Consider the following 21,860-nt stretch of genomic DNA (forward strand, 5'->3'; position numbering starts at 1 on the left):
CAGGGAACAAAACGATAAAACAAAAGTGAAGATAAGCTAATGCTACTGCACACAGGAAACTGGGTAACAGGTAACAGCGTTGTCATGACAACCTCCCCCCTACTTGTCAGTCATATCTTTGTTTACTTTCTCTATGTGCTCTTGTTTTTGTTTTGTCTTGTTGCTTCTAACTAACTGTGCCCCTTGTTAGTGTTAACTCCTGTACCTGTTTAGTTCCCTCGTTATCCCTCATTGTTTTCTGTTCATATTTGCTGGTTATTGTATGTGGCCCCTGTGTTTCCAAGCCTCTGTATTTCCTGTGTTTTCCAAGCCTCTGTTTGTATAATTTCCTCATTTTTTGTGATTGCTTTAGTTGTTACATGCCTGTCTTGGATTGACCACAAAATTTGACCACGGTCTGTCATCCACGACTCTTCTGGGTTTGTCCTTAATAAATCTCGCTCTACTCAACATCTGCCTCGCAATCACTCCACACCCAAGGCGTTACAATCATATATTAAAATTGCAGATTTATTTATAACTGTGATATAGATTTTAAAAATTGTGACCTAGGTTTGTAAAAACACTGAGATATGTAGATTTATAAAAACAGTGACTGATGTAAATTTATAAACACTGTGATGCAGATTAATAAACACTGTTATAGATGTAGATTTCTAAACACTGATGGATGTAGATTAATAAACACTGTGATGCAGATTTATAAATACATGATAGATTACGAACATGTTTGTCTTTTCCTCACAGCACTTGGAGCCCTGGAAACTCTACACCACAGTTGGCGTTCTCCTGGCTGTTGATGTGCTCTCATTAACCATCTGGCAGATCGTTGACCCCTTGCACATTACTATCGAGGTGCTTCAGTGTTACTGCAAAGATTTAAAAAAGTGTACAGACAACAACAATATCATTTGAGAAGCAAAATAAGATTTCAATCAAGGCATACATATATTGTCAAAGGCCCATTATTGAACTTTGTATGAATATGTGGTTTTACCATTACAAAGACAGTAACAGTTTAAGGTTGAGTGTGAATGCCTATAGTTTATAGTTAAGTCTAGTTGAAACAAAGTTCAGTGGTTGAAACTTATTTAGTTTTTCTCTTGTTCTTTCTCTCTCCCTCGTGCTCTCTCTGTCATACTTACTTTGTCTTCCATACTTCCCCCTTCTCTCTCTTTCACTCACTCTCCCACTCTCACTCCTCTCTCACTCTCTCTCCCACTCTCACTCCTCTCACTCACTCTTTCCCACTCATTCCTCTCACTCATTCTTTCCCACTCTCATTCCTCTCTCTCACTCTCTCTCACTCCTCTCACTCACTCTCACTCCTCTCTCACTCACTCTCTCCCACTCTCACTCCTCTCTCTCTCCCACTCACTTCTTTCTTTCACTCATTCTCTCCCACTCTCACTCACTCTCTCCCACTCTCACTCATTCTGTCCCACTCTCACTCCTCTCTCTCACTCACTCCTCTCTCTCACTCTCTCCCCTCCCTTCTCTCCCTGTCCCTCTCTGAGTAGAAGTTCACTAAAGAAGCTCCTAAAGGTGACGTTGATGAGCTGATTCAGCCTCAGTTACAGCACTGCAGTTCTAAGAAAATGAACACATGGCTTGGTATGCAACCACCATTTCCATCTTTTATCCTTATCTATGTTTTCCCCAACACACCCCTGATTCCTCACTTTTTCTTTCTCTTTTATTTGTTCCCCTTTTTCTCAGTCTTCACTCACGTTTTTCTCTCACGGGTTCTGTCAGTCTTTCTCTCATTCTGTTCATCCCATACTATGTCCTCACGGTTTCACTTCCCATAGAAGCACTACAGTGTGAGCCACTGGGGAAGTACACATTGCCAGGCAGTGGTTAACTGAGTATAAATAATTATTCTCCCACTCTCACTCCTGAGAGTGCCATATTAAATATCATTAATATAATGTTATAAATATTATTATACTCTATGTGTATTGATAATATACAGATAGCTAAAATATGAACAGTAATTATCTAGCCAAGGCTTTGCCATGTGTTACCTATATATTACTACTATTACTACCACTACTACTACTATTACTACTAACACTACTACTACTACTACTACTAATACCTACTAATACTATTACTACTACTACTACTACTACTACTACTACTACTACCACTACTACTACTTCCACTACTAACACTACTACTACCACTACTACTATTACTACCACTACTATTACTAGTCAAGTCAAATTTATTTATATAGAGCTTTTCACAACACACGTTGTCACAAAGCAGCTTTACAATCGTATGGGTTACTACTAACACTACTAACCAGTACTAACACTACTACTACTACTATTAATACTAACACTATTACTACTATTACTACTACCACTACTACTACTACTTCCACTACTAACAGTACTACCACTACTGCTACTCTTATTACTAACACTACTACCACTACTACTACTACTACTACTTCCACTACTAACACTACTACCACCACCACTACTACTACTACTACTACTACTACTACTACTTTTATTACTACTAACACTACTACCACTACTTCTTCCACTACTAACAGTACTACCACTACTGCTACTACTATTACTACTAACACTACTACCACTACTACTACTACTTCCACTACTAACAGTACTACCACTACTGCTACTACTATTACTACTAACACTACTACCACTACTACTACTACTACTACTTCCACTACTAACAGTACTACCACTACTGCTACTATTATTACTAACACTACTACCACCACTACTACTACTACTACTTCCACTACTAACACTACTACCACTACTACTTCCACTACTAACAGTACTTCCACTACTACTACTACTACTTTTATTACTACTAACACTACTACCACTACTACTACTACTACTACTTCCACTACTACTACTACTATTTTTATTACTACTAACACTACTACCACTACTACTTCCACTACTAACAGTACTACGACTACTGCTACTACTATTACTACTACCACTACTACTACTACTTCCACTAACAGTACTACCACTACTGCTACTACTATTATTACTAACACTACTACCACTACTACTACTACTACTACTACTACTTCCACTACTAACACTACTACCACCACTACTACTACTACTACTACTTCTATTACTACTAACACTACTACCCCTACTACCACTACTACTTCCACTACTAACAGTACTACCACTACTGCTACTACTATTACTACTAACACTACTACCACCACTACTACTACTACTTCCACTACTAACAGTACTACCACTACTGCTACTACTATTACTACTAACACTACTACCACCACTACTACTACTACTTCCACTACTAACAGTACTACCACTACTGCTACTACTATTACTACTAACACTACTACTACTACTTCCACTACTAACAGTACTACCACTACTGCTACTACTATTACTACTAACACTACTACCACTACTACTACTACTACTTCCACTACTAACACTACTACCACTACTGCTACTATTATTACTACTAACACTACTACCACTACTACTACTACTACTTCCACTACTAACAGTACTACCACTACTGCTACTACTATTACTACTAACACTACTACCACCACCACTACTACTACTTCCACTACTAACAGTACTACCACTACTGCTACTACTATTACTACTAACACTACTACTACTACTTCCACTACTAACAGTACTACCACTACTGCTACTACTATTACTACTAACACTACTACCACTACTACTACTACTACTTCCACTATTAACAGTACTACCACTACTGCTACTACTATTACTACTAACACTACTACCACTACTACTACTACTACTTCCACTACTAACACTACTACCACTACTGCTACTACTATTACTACTAACACTACTACCATGACTACTACTACTACTTCCACTACTAACACTACTACTACTATTACTACCAACACTACTACCACTACTACTACTACTACTACTTCCACTACTAACACTACTGCTAGAGACTTAAGGAGCTTAGAGCCATATTAACTAAGGACAGACTCCCTCTACAGCCTAATCTCTAAAGTAGAGGGAGGTATGAACATGCCTGTATATTAACTCATTACATGTCAGGTGGTGCCAGTATAGCTTAGGGTGGGTGTTCAGTGGATAGTATGGATGATTATCTGTGCTTAGTGAAGTTGTGCGTTCATTCAAGTCACCCACACCCTTGTCTATACAGAATAAATATATTGTTTACAACAATAAGTCAACAACAAAATAAAAACCCCAAAACAGTGATACCTTCTCCATGGTGTTATCATCTCAGGTGTGGTGTATGGCTATAAGGGGCTTCTCCTACTGCTGGGCATCTTCCTGGCCTATGAGACCAAGTCCATCTCCACCGAGAAGATTAATGACCACCGGGCTGTTGGCATGGCCATCTACAACGTGGCTGTAAGTGTGCTTGTCATCGGCTGTCATTTACTGCACCACTAATGAGCTCCTGCCTGAACCCTCTAACTGCAGTCCCAGTGCTGACACGTCATCTGTCGAAACCTGTTCTAATGTCACCCAGAACTCATAATGGAAAAGAAATGTCTCTGAATAGAAATTTAGTTTTGTTGTTTATTTTGTTTATTTGTGTTTTGGTTTTTTTCATGACTAATGAATAAACTCATTACTCCAAGTTGACTGTTGTTAACCATGATGTTAAAAATATTGCCTAGTTCGTGACGTGCACCCATATGAGAGGAATGTGTGAGAGGAATGTAGTTCCTCTCATGGAAACCTCCTATTCTTGAGAGACATATTTGGTTGAAACCTTGATTACTCGTGCTGCTTGCTGTGGCCTGTGTGCAGAGCTGCTTGCAAACAGTTTGATTCTGGTAATAAGTGCAAGTGATTTGAAGGGCGATTTGCATAATTGCTAGCATTTTCCCGAACCCCCCTCTAGAGCGGGCTTAATGAGAAAACAAGAAAACACTTGACTGGAACATGAGGCTTGTGGAGGCATCTTGTGCCACCTTTAGCTGTTTCAGATTATGGTTTATTCAGACTGTCTCACAGAATGGTGCCTCAGAAAGGAGAAGGTATGGAAAGCCTTCATCAGATGTCTTTGATGATAAACCTTTCTGAAATGAAGACCCATTTCAGTGTTGTGTGGGCCCGGCCTAGAGCCTTGGCAGAAACGCCTGTTTAACAAGGAAATGGCAAGAGTTTCTGTTTATTTGCTACAAAATAACATGCCACTAAAAACAGTCTCAGTGACAGTGAGTGTGGATGCAAAGGGGAAAAACCAGATGTTATCTCATGATGGGAATTTCACTAGTCTAATGTGTCTGTCTCCAGGGTCATTTGCAGTGGTTGGCAAAAAAACAGAAGTCATTTTGCTCTAATGTTCTCTAGTTATGAGTTCACTCTGCCATGTGTAATGTCTGTTTCTAATTCTGCCACCTGGAAATGTTTGTGTGAAGTGACCTCTCATCCACCCCCATCCCTGGTTTCTCTCTCTCTCTCTCTCTCTCTCTCTCTCTCTCTCTCTCTCTCTCTCTCTCTCCCTCCAGGTTCTGTGTATGATCACTGCTCCAGTGACGATGATTCTCTCTTCTCAGCAGGATGCATCTTTTGCCTTCGCTTCCCTGGCCATCGTTTTTTCAGCCTACATCACCCTGGTGGTGCTCTTTGTGCCCAAGGTCCCGGAATCAAAATGTCCAATAAAACTTCAAATGAGATCTGTTTTGTTTCATTTCCCAGAAAATGTTTTCAGCCATTGTGGCCTTTACTTTTAGTTCTCTTCTGAGAGATTGGATTGTGTTTTTCTTCTGCTGCATTAAGCACAGTTTTTCAAAGCTGTCAGTTGTTCAGAAGGTATGTGTATATCTGCCTGACATTTTGTTATGTGTGTTGTGTGTCCCATGTCGCCGTGTAGATGCGGCGTTTGATTACGCGGGGGGAGTGGCAGTCAGAACAGCAGGACACACTGACGACAAGGCTATCAATCAACAACAACGACGAGGAGAAGTCCCGACAACTGGAGCGCGAGAACCGAGAACTCCAGAAGATCATCCAGGAAGTGAGTTCAGTGAATACTTTCTCATCCAACCATCTTCTGGATTTTTTCATTTATTCCTGAGATGACGCACCAATACATTTAATACCACACATAATATCATGTTAAGAATCAATCACATATTGGCCAAAAGTTTACATCATTTGCATTATTAATTCCCATAATCCTCTAAAGCCCATAAACTAATAAAATAGCATCTTTCTTTAACGTGTCTCTGAAACTGTTATTGTATTGCACCCTCAGAAAGAGGAACGGGTGACTGAGCTACGGAACCAGCTGGCTGAGCGAGAGGCACTACGCTCAAGGCGACGTCCGTCCTGTCAAAACCAGAACCAGAACCACAGCAGTCTGCCTCCACCATCCTCCCAGGCGGAGCCCCCGGGCTATACAGCTGGGCCAGAGCAGTCTGTGATGCCTCCCTCCTTCTCCAACTCATCCAACCTCTACCAGGGGGAGGGCAAGCTAAGCAGGAATCACTGCCACAACAGTCGTTTGCCTCTGCTCTACAAGTGAGCCAGCCAGGAGTGGCACGGAATGGGCCCACCATTGAATAGATCTTCTACTCTGTGTAGTTCAAAATAACTTGCTACTGACTTTGGGCATGCTGACTCTCTGAGAACACTCTTTGATTACCTCTGTTGCCACCAATGTCTTTATGTCTTTAAGTCATGGCATGTTTATTCCCACTGTATCAATATGAATATCCTACTGTGTGTCAACGGGTGTTTAGATACAGGTGCAATTTATGCAGGTTTTCTGTACTAGCGTTACACCTACACAGGAAAAGAAAGAACTCAAACTAAACTAGCCTTCAGCAAACCACCGAAGTGAACTATGTTGAGAAATTCAATTCACCTTATATCAGGGCAAGACTATTTTGCTTATTTCTAGCATCTTGATCACTGACCTTTGTCTTGGAACATCTAACCTGATTGTTCCCCATGTTTATATGTACACAGACCGAAAGATATTTCAGTCCTATTCCTCTTCTAGAAGTGAGAAGGATGACAAAGTCAGTAGTAAATGTCAATTACTCTCCCTCCACCTAGTGTTCTTACCTGGGGAAATACCCTACAACAACTTTTTTGGTCCCTTCTGAAGTGGTGTCATTTCTGAAGGGGAGTCCCCCGATATCCTTTTAAGAGGGGAAGCTGTTATTTAACCCTTTCTCTCAGAGTCTTCTTGTGCTAAATAAAGAAGACTCCTGTGAACCGCAAATTGTTCTTTGCAAAAAAAAAAGAAAAAAAAAGACTGTTTTGTTGCTTGCTCTCTTGTTATAAATGAGTCTTCCTTCAGATGACATTCCTTCCAAACAGAAAAAAAAAATCATAAAGCCTGCTTCTCAGGAAAGGAAGAGAAAAACAGAAAGACCACAGATTCTGGATCATTTATTGTGAGCCAATGTTTCAATTACTTAAAACAGGTATTTTACCAATGTACAGTCTAAGATCTGTATTCATCTGCTGTTTCACAGACACATTCTTGAACTTACTGCACAAATGATCGAACCTCTGATCAAGTGTCTTGGTCAGTTTTCCACAAAAATCTGATGGTTCAATGGTTAATCAATCAATTTTAACACATTCAATTTTGGATTTTAATATAATAAATTAACTTGCTTTCTTTTGTATTTGTGCACCTATATTTTTATTTAATGTTGTTTACTTGAATATAGCAGTTTTTAAAAGTTAACTTAAACAAATTTAACAACAATAACAGCTTTTACTCTGTGACCATTGGATAGAACATTGACCTTTTTAATTCATTACATTTATCATTCAGTACAGTTTGTAGGCAAAATATAAAAACCCATCCAAGAATCTAGTCCCACATTCTTCTAAAAATTACGTGTTATTACCTGTTATAGCACACCTGTAATAACATATCTGTTATAGCACACCTGTTATAGCACACCTGTTATAGCACACATGTTATAGCACACTTGTTATTGCACACCTGTTATAGCACACATGTTATAGCGTACTCTTTACAGCAGTGTTTCCTGGCCCAGTCCTCAGGTCCCACACTTGACAGTTCCACAGCTTTGCTCTGTCCAAATTCCCAACAGTTTGGTAAGAGCAAATATTCCTTGTGGGCCTCAAGGACTGGGTTGAGAAGCACAGTTTTAGAGCAGTATGTGTTATACCAGACAGTTCCACAGTTTTGCTCTAACCTAATTGTTGGGAGGTCAAGTTGTCCCTGAGGACTGGGCTGAGAAACACTGCTTCATAGCAGACATGTTCCACACGCTTCACCATTCACTAGTAAATTGATTTGGTTCAGAACAAAGATATAAAATTTAATTATTGTAAACTATTGAATAACTTGATAGACTTGATAGTCTGCTGCTGAACAGAGCTAAAATTAGTTTATATTTTGACCAGAATTTTTGGAAGGTCAGAAAATCTTTTAATTAACTGGTCATATTACAGACTAAATAGGTCTGTGCTATATATTTACCCATCATGAGTTTATTTGCAGCCATATGGTACTTGTAACGATTCAACCAGGAAGACACGTATCACACAGCGATCATGTGCTGTTCCTGACAGTACTATTTACAAAGAACAGAGGCGAAACCAGTGCTGGATCAATTAAACATGTTTCACTGTGTAGCAGCCACACAGAGAACAGTGAATAGTGTGCTGTTCATATAGAACAGTGAATAGTGTGCTGTTCATGGAGAGGCTGCTACACATGTCCCATTCTTGTGCTCACACTTCAAAATGCCTGTTGTAATTTCCTTCTGGACTTAGCACAACACATTTTCAAGCCTTACATGAACTATTACTGTGCACTGTTAGGATAGATAAGGTATGTCTGAGTTGGAGGAAAGAGGGATGGTTCAATTTCTCTCTTTAAAAGGGGTTAGTTTGGATGAGTGTATTTCTGTTCAAAGACAATCATTATGAATACTGATTTTGTTGTGCAATATTTCAGTAATAACATTTGTTTTATGATAGGACAATATGACAATATTTTAACTTTTGAACTGATACACTTGCAGGTGATTCTGTTGACTTGCTTCACTGGATATATTTAAACAGCATCTCATATGTTCCTACAGCATGTAATCATCATATTTAGTCACTGAGCTCAGGGTATGTAATTATATTATCACCAGACATAAAATTACTTTTTATTTATTATGTGTGTTCACTATAAATGAGTAACTCTGAGAATCGATCCATCTTTAAATCAATTCCTATGTAATTTTGAAAATGTATGTATAATTAATGTGTGTGCTGCAAATACAATACATAAATAATTTTTTCTTCATATGCAAACATTGTGGATGTTATGGTATAGAAAAACCTATTGTTACACACTGACCATAATGGTAGAAGACTAAACAAACTTGTAATATGTGTTCTGTTAGTGACCAGTAATTTGGACAATAAATTAATTTGCGACCAATTACAAAGAAACAACATTTATTAAAAAATTAAACATGGAAGTTTACTCTAATCATTATTTCAGAAACCTTGTGGTTGTTTCATAAATACTATACGGTTTATCATGTGTTTACAGGGATGTTTATTAGATTGGAATGCATAAACAAATAATGTTCATTGTTTCCTGTAGGGGGCCTCATTGGCTCATTGTAGCTGACATTGTTACAAAGGTCACTGGGTACATAGCAATGCAGAATGAAGACAGGGGAGTATTCTTATCACTAAGTGGTATTTCCCTGAAAACTGATGTCATGCTCTTTATTTGATGTGTTGCTGACTCGTATACTGGGCACACGACCAATGATTTGTAATTGACCAACAAAACGCTAAGACAGCGTCTTTAATCTCTGAAAAGTAGCAGGAAGTATCGGGAAACAAGTGTCGCCAGCGTTGATCCTCTTGCATGTTGAAAAGGGAGAAGCACAGTGTGAGGTCTGACTCACGACGAAACGGAAACACCTCCCCACCTCTTCCACTTCCAGCTTTTCACAACACGTTTAAGTATGTTAGATAATACATTTATATGAGGCACCGTATCTGAATGCCAAAGTAAAATGACTACAACACAAAAAGCCATTGTTTTCAACATTTTTAATTCACATCCCATAAATAAATATAATAAATAAGGAAATTACATTTGTTAAATACACATATTTTAAATATCTTTGCTTGACTTGCACAAGTAATAAAACAATAATTAAAAAGTGCATTAGTTACAACATTCTGTAGTGAGCAGTTAGAATGTTTCTCAGTACATTATACATATTATATGCAATATTACATATATGACATCATATAAAAGCTTAATATCCTGGCCTATTGATTTATGATGAGTAGTGCTGTCCTGCTCATCAGATGAGTGGTCTACAAGCAGACTAACCATTATACTGCAACACAGTCAACAGACTGAAGATCTTTGCAACAATTCTGACACATTGTGTCAGGAATGCAAATTCAAAACTGCAATCTCATATTCTCCATGCAATTATTATTATTATTTATAAATTGTTTTACTAACCTCTCTGAGAATTACAACTTGAACGTTTTAACATAAAACAGGTTGTCATTGCACTTGTCTCATGACCTCAAGGGTCTTACAGTTTGAAGACCCCAAAGAATGTTTTGGAACCTTGGTCATCGATTTTATCACCATGGTTGGTCTCCGTTGACAGTTTGTCCCCCTTATGAAGCCGAAAGATTGCACCAAGATAGATGACGTCGTGCAGGGACTCATCGTTCTTCTGACCCTGCATGCTGCTTTGGCAGACGGATTTAACTCCATCGAGCAGATACTTTTGATTGCCTGGCGCCGAAGGGGACGCAGGAGAAGACCACGACACAGCGTGGTTCAGAGTCACATCAGCGTCTTCCCCACTCGATTGGCACTGCAGGGTGAATGACGCCTGAGTGTAGACGTAGTAGATGCCGTCAGACGGAATGACAATAGCGTTGTCCTTCAGCTTGAGTCCGCCTTTCGAGAACGACTGATCCACATCACTCACCCACTGGAGTGACATTCCCTTGTTGTCTTGATCTGAAACTAGAGTACACAGACATTTCGAGTAGGTATTACAAGCAGGTAATGTCTCAGACGAAGTCTGTATCCAGCTGTACCCTTCAGTAAGAAACATCCCACATCATTGATGAAAAGATAATACAATTCTTACGTAGTCTGAAGTAACAGAAGATGATTAGCATCAGATAAAACCTTTTCTGATAACTTTTTAGTCTGTTTTAGATTGAAATGTCATGCCTGATACAAAATCTAGATCCTCTTCAGATACAACCTCAAGGAATGCCAATTAACTCTAGCTGGAGTTAGATTATAGATTAAACTGTCTGGAAGGAGACAGGAGCTAAGGTCTTCAAGAGGAAAATTCTTTATTAATTTGAATGAAAATTATCCTCTTCCTTTAAAACTCCACTTTTGCTTCTGTGAGTAATGTACAGGATTGTGACGACTGATGTTGAATTTAACATAAGGTTTCAGCCTTGGTTTTTCCTGTCCTTGATCGATTGTTGTGAGAGTGCTCCTTTGTATTACATCACCACATCATCTATTAGGAACCTATTGTCAACAAAGTAGCTAATGACTCATAAAAGAAAAGATCTGATACTGTGGTTGAAAGACTAGGGGATGTGGAGTAAAGACAGCTCGCCTACTGCGATAATACAGGAAAACACAAACAAAAAAACTAGACATTGTAACTTACCATGGAGGTGAATAGCAGCCATTTTATCCTTGCCTATGTGTCTTAGCATTTTCTGGTGATCTGCTAAGAAGAGGAAATAACATCACTATAGATTAATCATTGCAGACATAATCACAAATTCATTCAGTTAGACATCTCCTCATCCTGAAGTTCATCTTTGTAGTTTTCTGTTCAGTTAGATGTATGATGAACATGACATCAGAATTGCAGTTTTTGTATACGTCTTGCTTGTTATGACATATCTGAAAACTTGTGCCATTTACCTGCACCAGTGTGGCTGTGCATGTCTGTGTGAGCTTCTTGTTGATCCCGAGTCTGTGGAGAATTATCAGAAGAACTTTACTTTCTGTTATCACTTATCTCACTCTCGTAGCAATGAATGGCATGTTGTAGACTAGATTCCTGTTATGTGACTTTAGGCTTACCGTGAAATGCCATGTGAGAAAGACAGCGGCTGTGACACAGGAGACCAGCAGGATGACGGTCCCCACTGTCTTCCACTTCCCCGATCCAGAAGGAGGCCTCAAGCTCTTCACCGTGGCCTGGTAAACATCTCCCATACCCGATTCAAGATCTGCCGCTGTCATTTTGTAGATCTCTATTCCGCACTGGTTCGCGTATTATCTGTTTATATCTAATACAGGTCTCTGAGAGCAGGTTCTGAATGTCTCTCTCAGGTGATTGTTTGAAGATATCTTGTGTTAAGTGTGTTTTTAAATGGAGTTCCAGTAGTATATATGAAACAGAATGGGAAAGTCCAGTGATGTAAGGGGAGCAGAGGTTGGTTTGAAAAGGGAAAGAACGTTTGCACACACACACCGACGTTCTCTCACAACGCCTCCTCCGTCCCTGTACCGCCCCCCCCACACCACACACACACACACACACACACACACACACACACACACACACACACACACACACACACACACACACACACAAACTCAGTCAGAGCCACTTCTTCAAGAGCACAGGGTTAGGAAGTGGCTAAGCTGATAACATGAAAATACAAAATATATGTGTAAATGCTCTCATTAAAAAAAGTAATCAGATTTGCCTCTGCTAAAAGCTTCAGATTTTACAAGCTTTTACAAACTTCAAATACTTTACCTTCCTGTAAAATGTATCATGAAATAAAGCATTAGATGTTTGGATTGTATTTCATACATAGGCCTACACAAATTTAAAAGTCATGTATTCTAATTAAAATACATAGTAACAAAATAGTAACAAAAACGCCACTGTAGTGTCGTAATGTAATGTAATGCCCATGACTACTGTGCAGCTATATAAGGAATTCTTTGTTTAAATGAGGCTCAATGTTAACTTTAAAAGTCTTGAAATAAAATTCACAGACTGTACACCAAAAATAAAATGGCATCATGCAATGGTCACCTGTTATCTACAATCGAAGCTTGCTGAAGTGTGAAAAAGCTCAGACACATTTTCCCTTCATGTCAAAAAGTGGTTTTTGTTCCTTCTTTAGCGTGTTTGGTTCCTCATCTGACATGATGCACCACCAACGTGATGTTTGATATCTCACATGCTTCTGTCCAGCCAACTGCCCAGGTTACATGTAATCAGGTAAATACAGATGACAATACTAAAAGGATCAGTACCAAAGGATTCTTTAATACAGCATCATAAGTAAAGTTTAGCCCAGTGGTTTAAATGCAAATAATCTAATTCTGGAACAAGAAGAGTTTGTAATGATTTTCCTAAGCCCCTAACAGAGAGAGAGAGAGAGAGAGAGAGAGAGAGAGAGAGAGAGAGAGAGAGAGAGAGAGAGAGAGAGAGAGAGAGAGAGAGAGAGAGAGAGAGAGAGAGAGAGAGAGAGAGAGAGAGAGAGAGAGAGAGAGAGAGAGAGAGAGAGAAGGCCAAGGCAACTGGAACAAAGTGAAGTGGTGAACACAGTCCAGCGGTGGACCACAAACAGCAGGACGTCGGTCTACCAGTAGCATAATACTTGACCCAAAGGTGACATTTTAATTAGCAGTTTAAACACTTAGCTGTTTGCAGCACTCTTACGAGTTTGGGCTTTAAAGGCACTGAAGGCCTACTGTCAGCTCAGCGGACCAAAGTAGGCAATCGTCCAGTCACCGTTGGCTCTAGGAGTGAGACAGACTATATACAAACAAAACAGCAAAGACTGCAAAAAAGACCTTACCAACAAAATAATAATTGACTAACAGTGACATTTTCATTAGCAGTTGCCACAGCGGTTCAATATTTCCATCACTCTTATGTTTTGTTTTTTAAAGGCTTTTGCATCTCATTTGTGAGCTGCTACAAGCTGTCTGGAAAAAGCAAGAGTCAATCGAGCAGGTGGAGAGTCAACCGAGCAGGTGTCAGGGGCCTTTTCTGTGTCCTTTGGCTTTTAAGGTCCTTTTTTCATTAGTGTATTCTGGGTATGTTTCTGAAATTATCACACTGCTCAACGATGGTTTTGCTTCCTGCAGAAAAATACCTGTTTATAGCATCTCTTTGAAAACTGAGTCCAAATGTGTTTTCAGAATTTCTCCTTTAGCAGTAGCCTATACTTGCATGTCATTATGTATGACATTGAAAAGTGGTGGATACCCTCTATGATGAAAGACTCCTACTGGGCATTGAAGAACAACAGTCCTGAGACCAAACACGGAGCAAAATCATTTACTGTGTATTTCAGAAGTAGGTTGTGCATATTTTAAATGGAATAGCAGTTTAATTCATGACTATGTAATGTATACTTCATGGAAAATTAAACTACCCTGCCATGTCAAAATCATACGAAATTGAATAATTCAAAAACAGACTCAAATTCTGTGTAGAATTTGTGTGTAGGTTTACTTTTAGTCTATTTTATTTTAGTTTTAAAATAAACTATATGACTTTTCTGTGCTATGTTAGGCTCTGAGTCACTCCACAGTCATATACACAGACTGATGAAATAAACCTTCGTTATGGTATTGCCCCTTGTCTTCCTGTCACTGTCGCTTGGTGTGTGTGTACATGTGCGTGTGTCATGGCATACTCCTTATTAACCAGTTATATGGTTCATCTGCGTGTCATTAGCATACATGCTAAGCGTGTACAAGTACCTGTTTTGTTGGTGATTGATCCTTCGCTCATTGTGAGACTCTTATTGTTAATATTATTGTAAGTGTTGTGTTTAATATATGGCTCTCAGTCATCAATGACTTGCACCAGTATCCTGCCTCATTATCATACTTTGTACTGAAAGGCTTGTTCATGACTTTTCTTTTGTGTGGTCTGGTGACCTGTGTGAAATTCTTCTTTTTCTGACCTCTCTTATTGTAACTTCTTTACCTTATGAAGATATGACAACCATATTTAACAATTTCAACTTTTCTTTTTTAGATGTATTTCTTATTACAAATAATTTATAATTGTTATAAAATTATATAATTTTATGAATAATTTATTCTTTTTTACATTGTTCCTGCTAGATGCACAGCTGTCTCCATGCTGTCCTCCTCTAACACTTTAGCAGTTTCTGACTCAAAAACAATTTTTAACTTGAGGTTTGCACATCTGATGATTGCACTTCAATCTGGTCACACTGACATACACAAAACTTCCCAGCAACATTTGCCTGATAAACAGGTCAACACCCACAAACATACCAACACCATATACGAGTTAATACCTTGTGATTATTATTATTATTATTGTTATTGTTATTATTATCGAAATCGCTTATAGTCAGCAAGCAGTTGCTGAATCGATATGTGATGAAGAGGCCGAATGCTCAACTGTGCATGCAAAGTTTATAGTTTAATAATTGTTCCTCTATAATATGCACCTATAAGAAGGACAGGTGTACCCAAAAAATGGATGTAAACACAAGGTAGGTGTTCCTAAACAAATGGCTGGTGGGTGAGCAATACCAAAACCTTTGTTGGTAGTAAAAAAACAAACAAAACAGGAAAATAAAGTACACACTGAAGACAGCATGTCTGACAGACAGCATGTCTGTCTTCAGTGCTCCAGCTGCTAATGTGTAATCTACATTAGTTCAGGTAGATCAGTCATGGAGGAATGAAAACTACAAAGTGCACACAAAATGCAAACTCGGTCCCTGCATAGTTTTATGGGGAGGACAGCAATAAGGAGAGTTTAACTGGATCTGTGCCAAAAAGCTGGAAAGTCATTAGGTACACACGAACCAGTGCTTCTCACGTCATGGGGCTTCCCTACCACCACCTGGCGTTGTATGCAAAAGACGGATGGTGCAGGTGCAACAAAAAAATTGTACACAATAGACTTCTGTTCACCTGCAGGTTAAACGTGATGGACCAGTTGTTGCAGAGTCTTAATTTATGAGTCAGAGCCTTCAAAGATCAGAAAACAAGCTCTGTAATGGCACAGCGCTTTCTTTCATGACAACTTGTGCAGTTGTTCCTACGGAGTTTTGAGTTTTCGCTACTCCCACTCTTTTTTCTTAATAACCTGACCATCTCTCCAGATACTCCAGTATTTTGCACGACATGCCCTATGGATGGCAAGCAGCCAAAGATTGTACGGTTAACTTGTCATGCAAAAGATAAACAGGGCGACATAGAAATAACATAGCATAAACAGGTCAAGCCTGAAGGTGCATTGACAAGTAAATGAGCCGTAAATGAGTTGTAAATGAGCAATAGTATTTCTGGGGTTTCTCTGCTTGTGTGTTTATATGGTCCATCACTTGCAACTTTTGTTGGAGATTCCAGTTTTTGTGATTCCCCCATCTACTTTTAGTTTCTCTCTATTTCTCTCGCTTTATCTGTATATTTCCCTCTCTCCTACTTATGTGACCACAAAATCTAATCCACTAACCTGAATAGGCACCTGAAAATTTTGATATGAAAATTTTTAGGCCTTGATGACAAATTAACTAAAACTTTTTATGCAGGCTGTCCCTTTATTGCATTTATGGTATTTTGCAGACACGTTTATCTGCTGAAATTCTCTTCTCTAAGCTCACCATGATAACTGATACCCTGTTCACCGTGACTGCATTTTCCTGAGGACCCAAAGCATAAAGGCTTCACCTGTTTGGTACCAGAAAATGTACCACAGTTACATGATAGTCTGAGAAAATGTTTCCACCTATGACATCATCAGTCTAACTCTTGAAGTCACTGCTTTCATTTGAGGTCAAGCACAGGCCAAACATTGTTACAGCTTGGTCACAGAGACCTTCACCATTGTGTTATTTGATTACAGCTGTAAACTGCCTTAGAAAGACTCGCTCTGAAAAAAAAGAAAAAAAAAAGTATATATATATATATATATATATATATATATATATATATATGTCACGTTGAGGACCCCGGCCCCTCCCTTTTGGGCGTGTGTTTACGTAGTCTACGTGCATCGTCTGCGTCTGTGGATATTCCGTGGTGATGGCTATGTCATGTGATAATCCGTCTCACCTGTGAATCGTCTCGTAATCACATGGGGTTAATGTGGTTTGTCTATTTAATGTGCGCTCGCGCAGTGTCCTGTGCTCGTCGTTGTCTAGAGTCTACACGTTTCTGTGTAAGTGTAAGATGTTCCTCGTGCGCTATTGCGCAATCTATGTGTTGTACATTAAAAGTGACGTGTCTGCAAGGATTCTGTGTCTCGTCCTTCGCTCCACCCCGATCGTCACTATATATATATATATATTAGTGTGTGTGTGTTTTATTTCAATTATTTTTTCAATAAATATAACATTAATATATTGTTAATATAATGTTGTGTTATTTTTGTGGCCTTGTCTGATTGTGAGGAGATGAAGATTAACTCTAATCTGACAGTGAGTCTGAGCGCAGTCTCGAAATGATGTAAAACAAACCACTTAGTAGCTGATGCAAGATCATTTAACAAAGATCTTTTGAGGAAAAAACAACAAGTTTATAGGCTCATTCCAAGAGTAGCTGTTTTTCTGTACACGCAGTAAACATTAGATACACCCATCTGCTGCTATGTGGCCTTCAGCTGTGGTTAATTTCAAACCACTGGGCCACTCAACCCTGTAGTGACTTTTCTGTGTGTAAAAGCCCTGAGTTCCTGTCATGTCACCAAAGTTAATGTGGTCTGCCATGCAAATAATATCCATCCAGTGATCCTATTGATAAAGTGATTTCTAATAAAGTGGTTAGTTAATTAGGTCAGGGAATGGAAGGCCCTTCTATACATGATCTCTGAACTTTAAAGCTGAAGTGAGAATGGAGTAGCCATTTCTTTTATATTAAATAAGAATAGGAAATTGCATCCTAGTCTGACATGGGTGTGAAAGGCGGTGTCTGCTCCTAACCACACAATACAAGCAGTGTGTAAATGTCAAGCAGTCATTACACTTACAGTATTTAGCAGACACATTAATCTAAAGCAACATACTATTGTGATCTGAGTACAGATCAAGCAGTTGAGGTTCAAGGTCATTGCTCAGAGTAACCATTGGTAATTTGGCACTTGTGGGGCTTGAACCAACAATCATCACATTACGTTTTCAGCCTTGCTTTAAGAGAAATTAATACTGACAGGAAGGTTCCATAGTGTGGGAACATCCTGTGGTCAATTCCCTTATTCGAGATACAGGTCATAGTGCACGGGCCATAGAGTGGGGCAAGACTGATCGGTCTTTGAAAGTCATTAAAAGTATTAAAAAGGAGCCAATGTATAACATAGGAATAAGGTAAACAAACTACTACTATTAGTAGGGATGTCAGACAGCTGTAGTTTGAAGAGAGCTTGTTTACGAACACTACATTCTTGCCATTAAGATAGTATGTTCCTAATCTTTACAGTGTTCCCAAGGAAAAATACTGTCCTTGAAATATTATTTACATGAGCTTTGAATGAGAGACTGGAATCCAAAATTACACCATGAATATTTAACTGTTAAAGAAAGTGTGATTGGGAGACCATCAAGTTATTACATAATTAGAGAGCATACTCCTCTCTAATGTGCATAACAAAGCACTTCTATTTTATCAAGATTAAGTAAGTGAAATTTCTCAACATCCATTGTCTGATGCCTGATTAAGCTAGCACAGTGTTTACCCATAGTGTCACTTAGACGTAGCATATATAAAGACAAAGGCAGGGGCCCTAGAACAGGTCCTTGTGGGACACCTGTTGAAGAATATCTATTTATGTTGACAAACTGGTAATGATTGGCTAAGCAAGATTTAATTTAATTTAATCAGAGAAATAAAGGGGAAGTTTGAAATTGGTCTGTAGTTTGATAACTGACAAGGATTGAGGTTAGGGGTTTTGATAAATGGTCTAATTACTACTAATTTGAATGAATCAGGTGCATAGACAATGTTCAGGGAGGAGTTTATTATATTTTAGTAAAATATAATATGGATATAATATGTGTCACGGTGAGGCGGCCTCCTACCGGCCGCCTCTGTCCACAGCGGCTGTTGTTGTTGTTGTTTGGTGACATCATGTGCGTCCCTCAGGTGGGCGGAGCCCGTGATCCGTCTCACCTGAGGGTCGTTTGTTTGCCTATATAGCCTATGTCTTGTCTTTGTACCAGTTGACCACTGGTCATTATATCCTTAATTTGGAGATACTGCATGGGTTTTAGGTTTGCACACTTTCTATTAAACCATCCTTTTTCCCTGAGACTTGGCGTGATCGCTTCCTTTTAGTTGCTCACCCCCGCCCGTCACATATGGAAATTATAATATGATATAATTTAAATAGAAATATCAAATGGATCAGTTACTTCAGGTAGAATTATATGCCTTTTATGTTTACCTTCATTGTTCCTAAAAAAATCCTAAATGTTCTTTTGAGCATTAAAAATAAAAACCAGTAATGTGTTTGGTGTTGTTCTTGTTGTTGTTTGTCTTGTTGCAACTATACAATCACCACATAATTTCCTTGATTTCATATACATTAAATTTTCCGGAGTTTTCTAATGTTGCCTGAAAAAGTCACTTCTGTTGATTTAACTTTAACATGGTATGGGAAATATGATAGACCAGATCATTAGGTGACCAGTTTGGTTGTTAACATACTGTAAATGTGCTATTTATTTATGCTTTCTTGTCATAGTAAGTAGGCTGCTTTGTGCTAGTACTGACTAAACTGTTTACTTTAAGAAAGTTTGAAAGTTTGCTTTCATGAACATTTCTGAGTGAATTATCCTATGCTTAACAGCCATCGTTAAAATTCATTTATGAGGAAGTAAATTATATAGATTTGTGAAGTCATTTTTTGGTTTATCATGATGGTGTTTCCTGTCCACACATGCCTTTTCCACACTGAATCATGCAACCCCTTCCCTCTTTTCCTAAGTCAGTATATCAACTACCTGCTTACTCCCTCATGTCAAAGCTGCAATCCTAAATGTATCTTTTTTTTCCCATGATTTCTTTTAATCACCCTCTTAGGAAGGTGCGGTATTTCCTGAGGTTAGAAGATAGGATTCCTTTGTTAATGTTTGAATCATTGATATAGCAACATGACGTGTCTCCGTTTGTGGTTGGGTAGCCAACACGTGGTTTCTCTGGTGCACTTCCTGTGTAAAGAAGCATGTTCTTCATTTTGGCTTTCTGTTTTAATAAAATTTTGATTATTGCTTCTGTCATTAAGTTCTGTAACTCTGCATTAAAAGCATCATTTCCTAATATTGACAGGCGAGAGAGGGCAAGAAAAGAAGAAAGTGATCACACCAGTCTCAGGGAAAATTGAGGATTTAATGGATAAAGTGCATAAACTCAAAACCTGTGAACTAATCCAAATTAAAGATACAATAACCAGCAACTGGTACATATAGACAAGACATATATACAAAGACAAATGAACCTCGGCTGGCGAACTCTCTAATGGGTAACACCCACATAAGGGATGAAACTCAACGCAAAAAGGACAGGACAAACATTGCCACTGCCGCCACTGAAGGAGGGGGCCAGCAGGGTCCAGCAGGGGCCACCAGGGGCCACCAGGGGCCACCAGGGGCCACCAGGGGGCTGGCAGGGGACCTCCGTACCGTCACATATCATATTTCGTTGCAAGACCATGTTCAGCAAACAAATAAAAACTTATTTTTATTTCAAAAATTGTAACAAAATATTTGGTGGCATTTGAATGACTTCCAGGTGTTTCGCCTGCGGCCTCTATCAAAATGCAAATGGAGTATTACAGAAGCCGAGACGGTGGAGGTTCCGAGGTTAACCTTTAAAAGCAGTTGTGCGGGGAGGCTTTGAGGTTTCTCTTCTGTGGTCAGTGAGCAACGCGGCTCAACATTCTTCCTAGGTGGCTCCCTCACGCTCCTCTGTGTCTCTGCTCCTCTGGTTATGTGTGTCGTCTTCCCCACAGAGGAGTGTGCGTTTGCCTACACGTAACACTTTCGCATCGTCTTTCCGTTCCGGCAGTGGTGACACCTTTGCACTGTTCCCTTCCCTCGGAGCGAAACCTCTGTTGCCTCTCGTACGGGGGATTTCAGATGTAGGCTCTAGTGACATTACACTGCAGTCTTTTCGCCCCCTCAAACTGTAAATGCTGGCAGACCTGTCTGTACACACATGTGTAGGCTGTGTGTTATTCAGCAGACATCAGTGATGATCTGTGGATTAGTGGGAGGGAGCTTGAAGTCACCTCATCATTCAAAATCTGATTTAACCCCAAGCTTCAAGGTTTTGATAGCTAGTTATTTTATCTGTAAATTCATGCCATTTTCTAATCCCATTGATTCTGTTAAAACTTTAACACATAACCACGGACTTTAACATGTTTGATTAGATGTCTGATCATTAATTGTTTCTAAATTACCAATTGACAGCAGTTATTATTAGAAGTAATATGTGCTGGTTAATATCATTTTTCCAGTCAGATTGTTTTGACTGCCAAATAATGCACATAAAACTAACTGAAGAATACTACTCCTCTATACACTCTTCAAATATATGACAATGCGGACAACTACTGTATATTTGTGATAATGTTTGAGAGTCTGCAAGTAAACCTGATACACAAATGTAGTTTTTTGTTGTTCTGTCCCTTCTGGGTAATCAATCCTTTGCAGAGGGCAGTCAAGATATGCATGAGCTTGCAAATCTCTTTCACACGACCAGCTCAGAAGACTTGGCAGTGGTGAAGCGAACCAGCCTATCTGACCTACAGTCAGATGAAAGCATGTGTCCCCACACATCGTGCA

The 21,860-nt window shown here is 39.1% G+C and overlaps 2 protein-coding genes across 7 annotated transcripts in view; one reads left to right on the forward strand and one right to left on the reverse strand.

Annotated features, from left to right (window-relative positions):
- gabbr1a (gamma-aminobutyric acid (GABA) B receptor, 1a) overlaps positions 1 to 7,752 on the forward strand; it is a 41,908-nt gene extending 34,156 nt beyond the window's left edge. For all 5 annotated transcript variants that reach the window (XM_076975821.1, XM_076975822.1, XM_076975823.1 and 2 more), the window contains 6 exons: positions 748 to 855; positions 1,521 to 1,614; positions 4,303 to 4,430; positions 5,540 to 5,668; positions 5,905 to 6,048; positions 6,289 to 7,752. In XM_076975821.1, the coding sequence (XP_076831936.1) occupies positions 748 to 855; positions 1,521 to 1,614; positions 4,303 to 4,430; positions 5,540 to 5,668; positions 5,905 to 6,048; positions 6,289 to 6,558 (873 nt within the window). In that variant the 3' untranslated portion in view covers positions 6,559 to 7,752. The remainder of the gene's footprint in view (positions 1 to 747; positions 856 to 1,520; positions 1,615 to 4,302; positions 4,431 to 5,539; positions 5,669 to 5,904; positions 6,049 to 6,288) is intronic.
- A 2,330-nt stretch (positions 7,753 to 10,082) lies between these two features.
- On the reverse strand, positions 10,083 to 12,515 carry tnfb (tumor necrosis factor b (TNF superfamily, member 2)). Of its 2 annotated transcripts, none has more exons than XM_076976352.1 (4): positions 12,139 to 12,515; positions 11,977 to 12,028; positions 11,714 to 11,773; positions 10,083 to 11,040 (listed from the first exon to the last, which is right to left on the reverse strand). In XM_076976352.1, the coding sequence occupies exons 1-4, from the start codon at positions 12,298 to 12,300 to the stop codon at positions 10,595 to 10,597; spliced, it is 720 nt and encodes a 239-aa protein (XP_076832467.1). In that variant the 5' UTR covers positions 12,301 to 12,515; the 3' UTR covers positions 10,083 to 10,594. The 2 variants fall into 2 exon arrangements, with proteins under 2 accessions (XP_076832467.1, XP_076832466.1); XM_076976351.1 differs by having other exon boundaries at positions 11,714 to 11,776; positions 12,139 to 12,513.
- Positions 12,516 to 21,860: the final 9,345 nt, after the last annotated feature.

The sequence above is a fragment of the Brachyhypopomus gauderio genome, chromosome 16, assembly GCF_052324685.1.
Source record: "Brachyhypopomus gauderio isolate BG-103 chromosome 16, BGAUD_0.2, whole genome shotgun sequence".
NCBI classification, from domain to species: Eukaryota; Metazoa; Chordata; class Actinopteri; order Gymnotiformes; family Hypopomidae; genus Brachyhypopomus; species Brachyhypopomus gauderio.

Coding starts and splice junctions, on each gene's coding strand:
- tnfb (XM_076976351.1), bottom strand. CDS start 12,300: ATGACAGCGGCAGATCTTGAATCGGGTATGGGAGATGTTTACCAGGCC. Junction 12,029..12,138: donor TTCTCACATGGCATTTCACG/GTAAGCCTAAAG, acceptor AATTCTCCACAG/ACTCGGGATCAACAAGAAGC. Junction 11,777..11,976: donor GCACAGCCACACTGGTGCAG/GTAAATGGCACA, acceptor TCCTCTTCTTAG/CAGATCACCAGAAAATGCTA.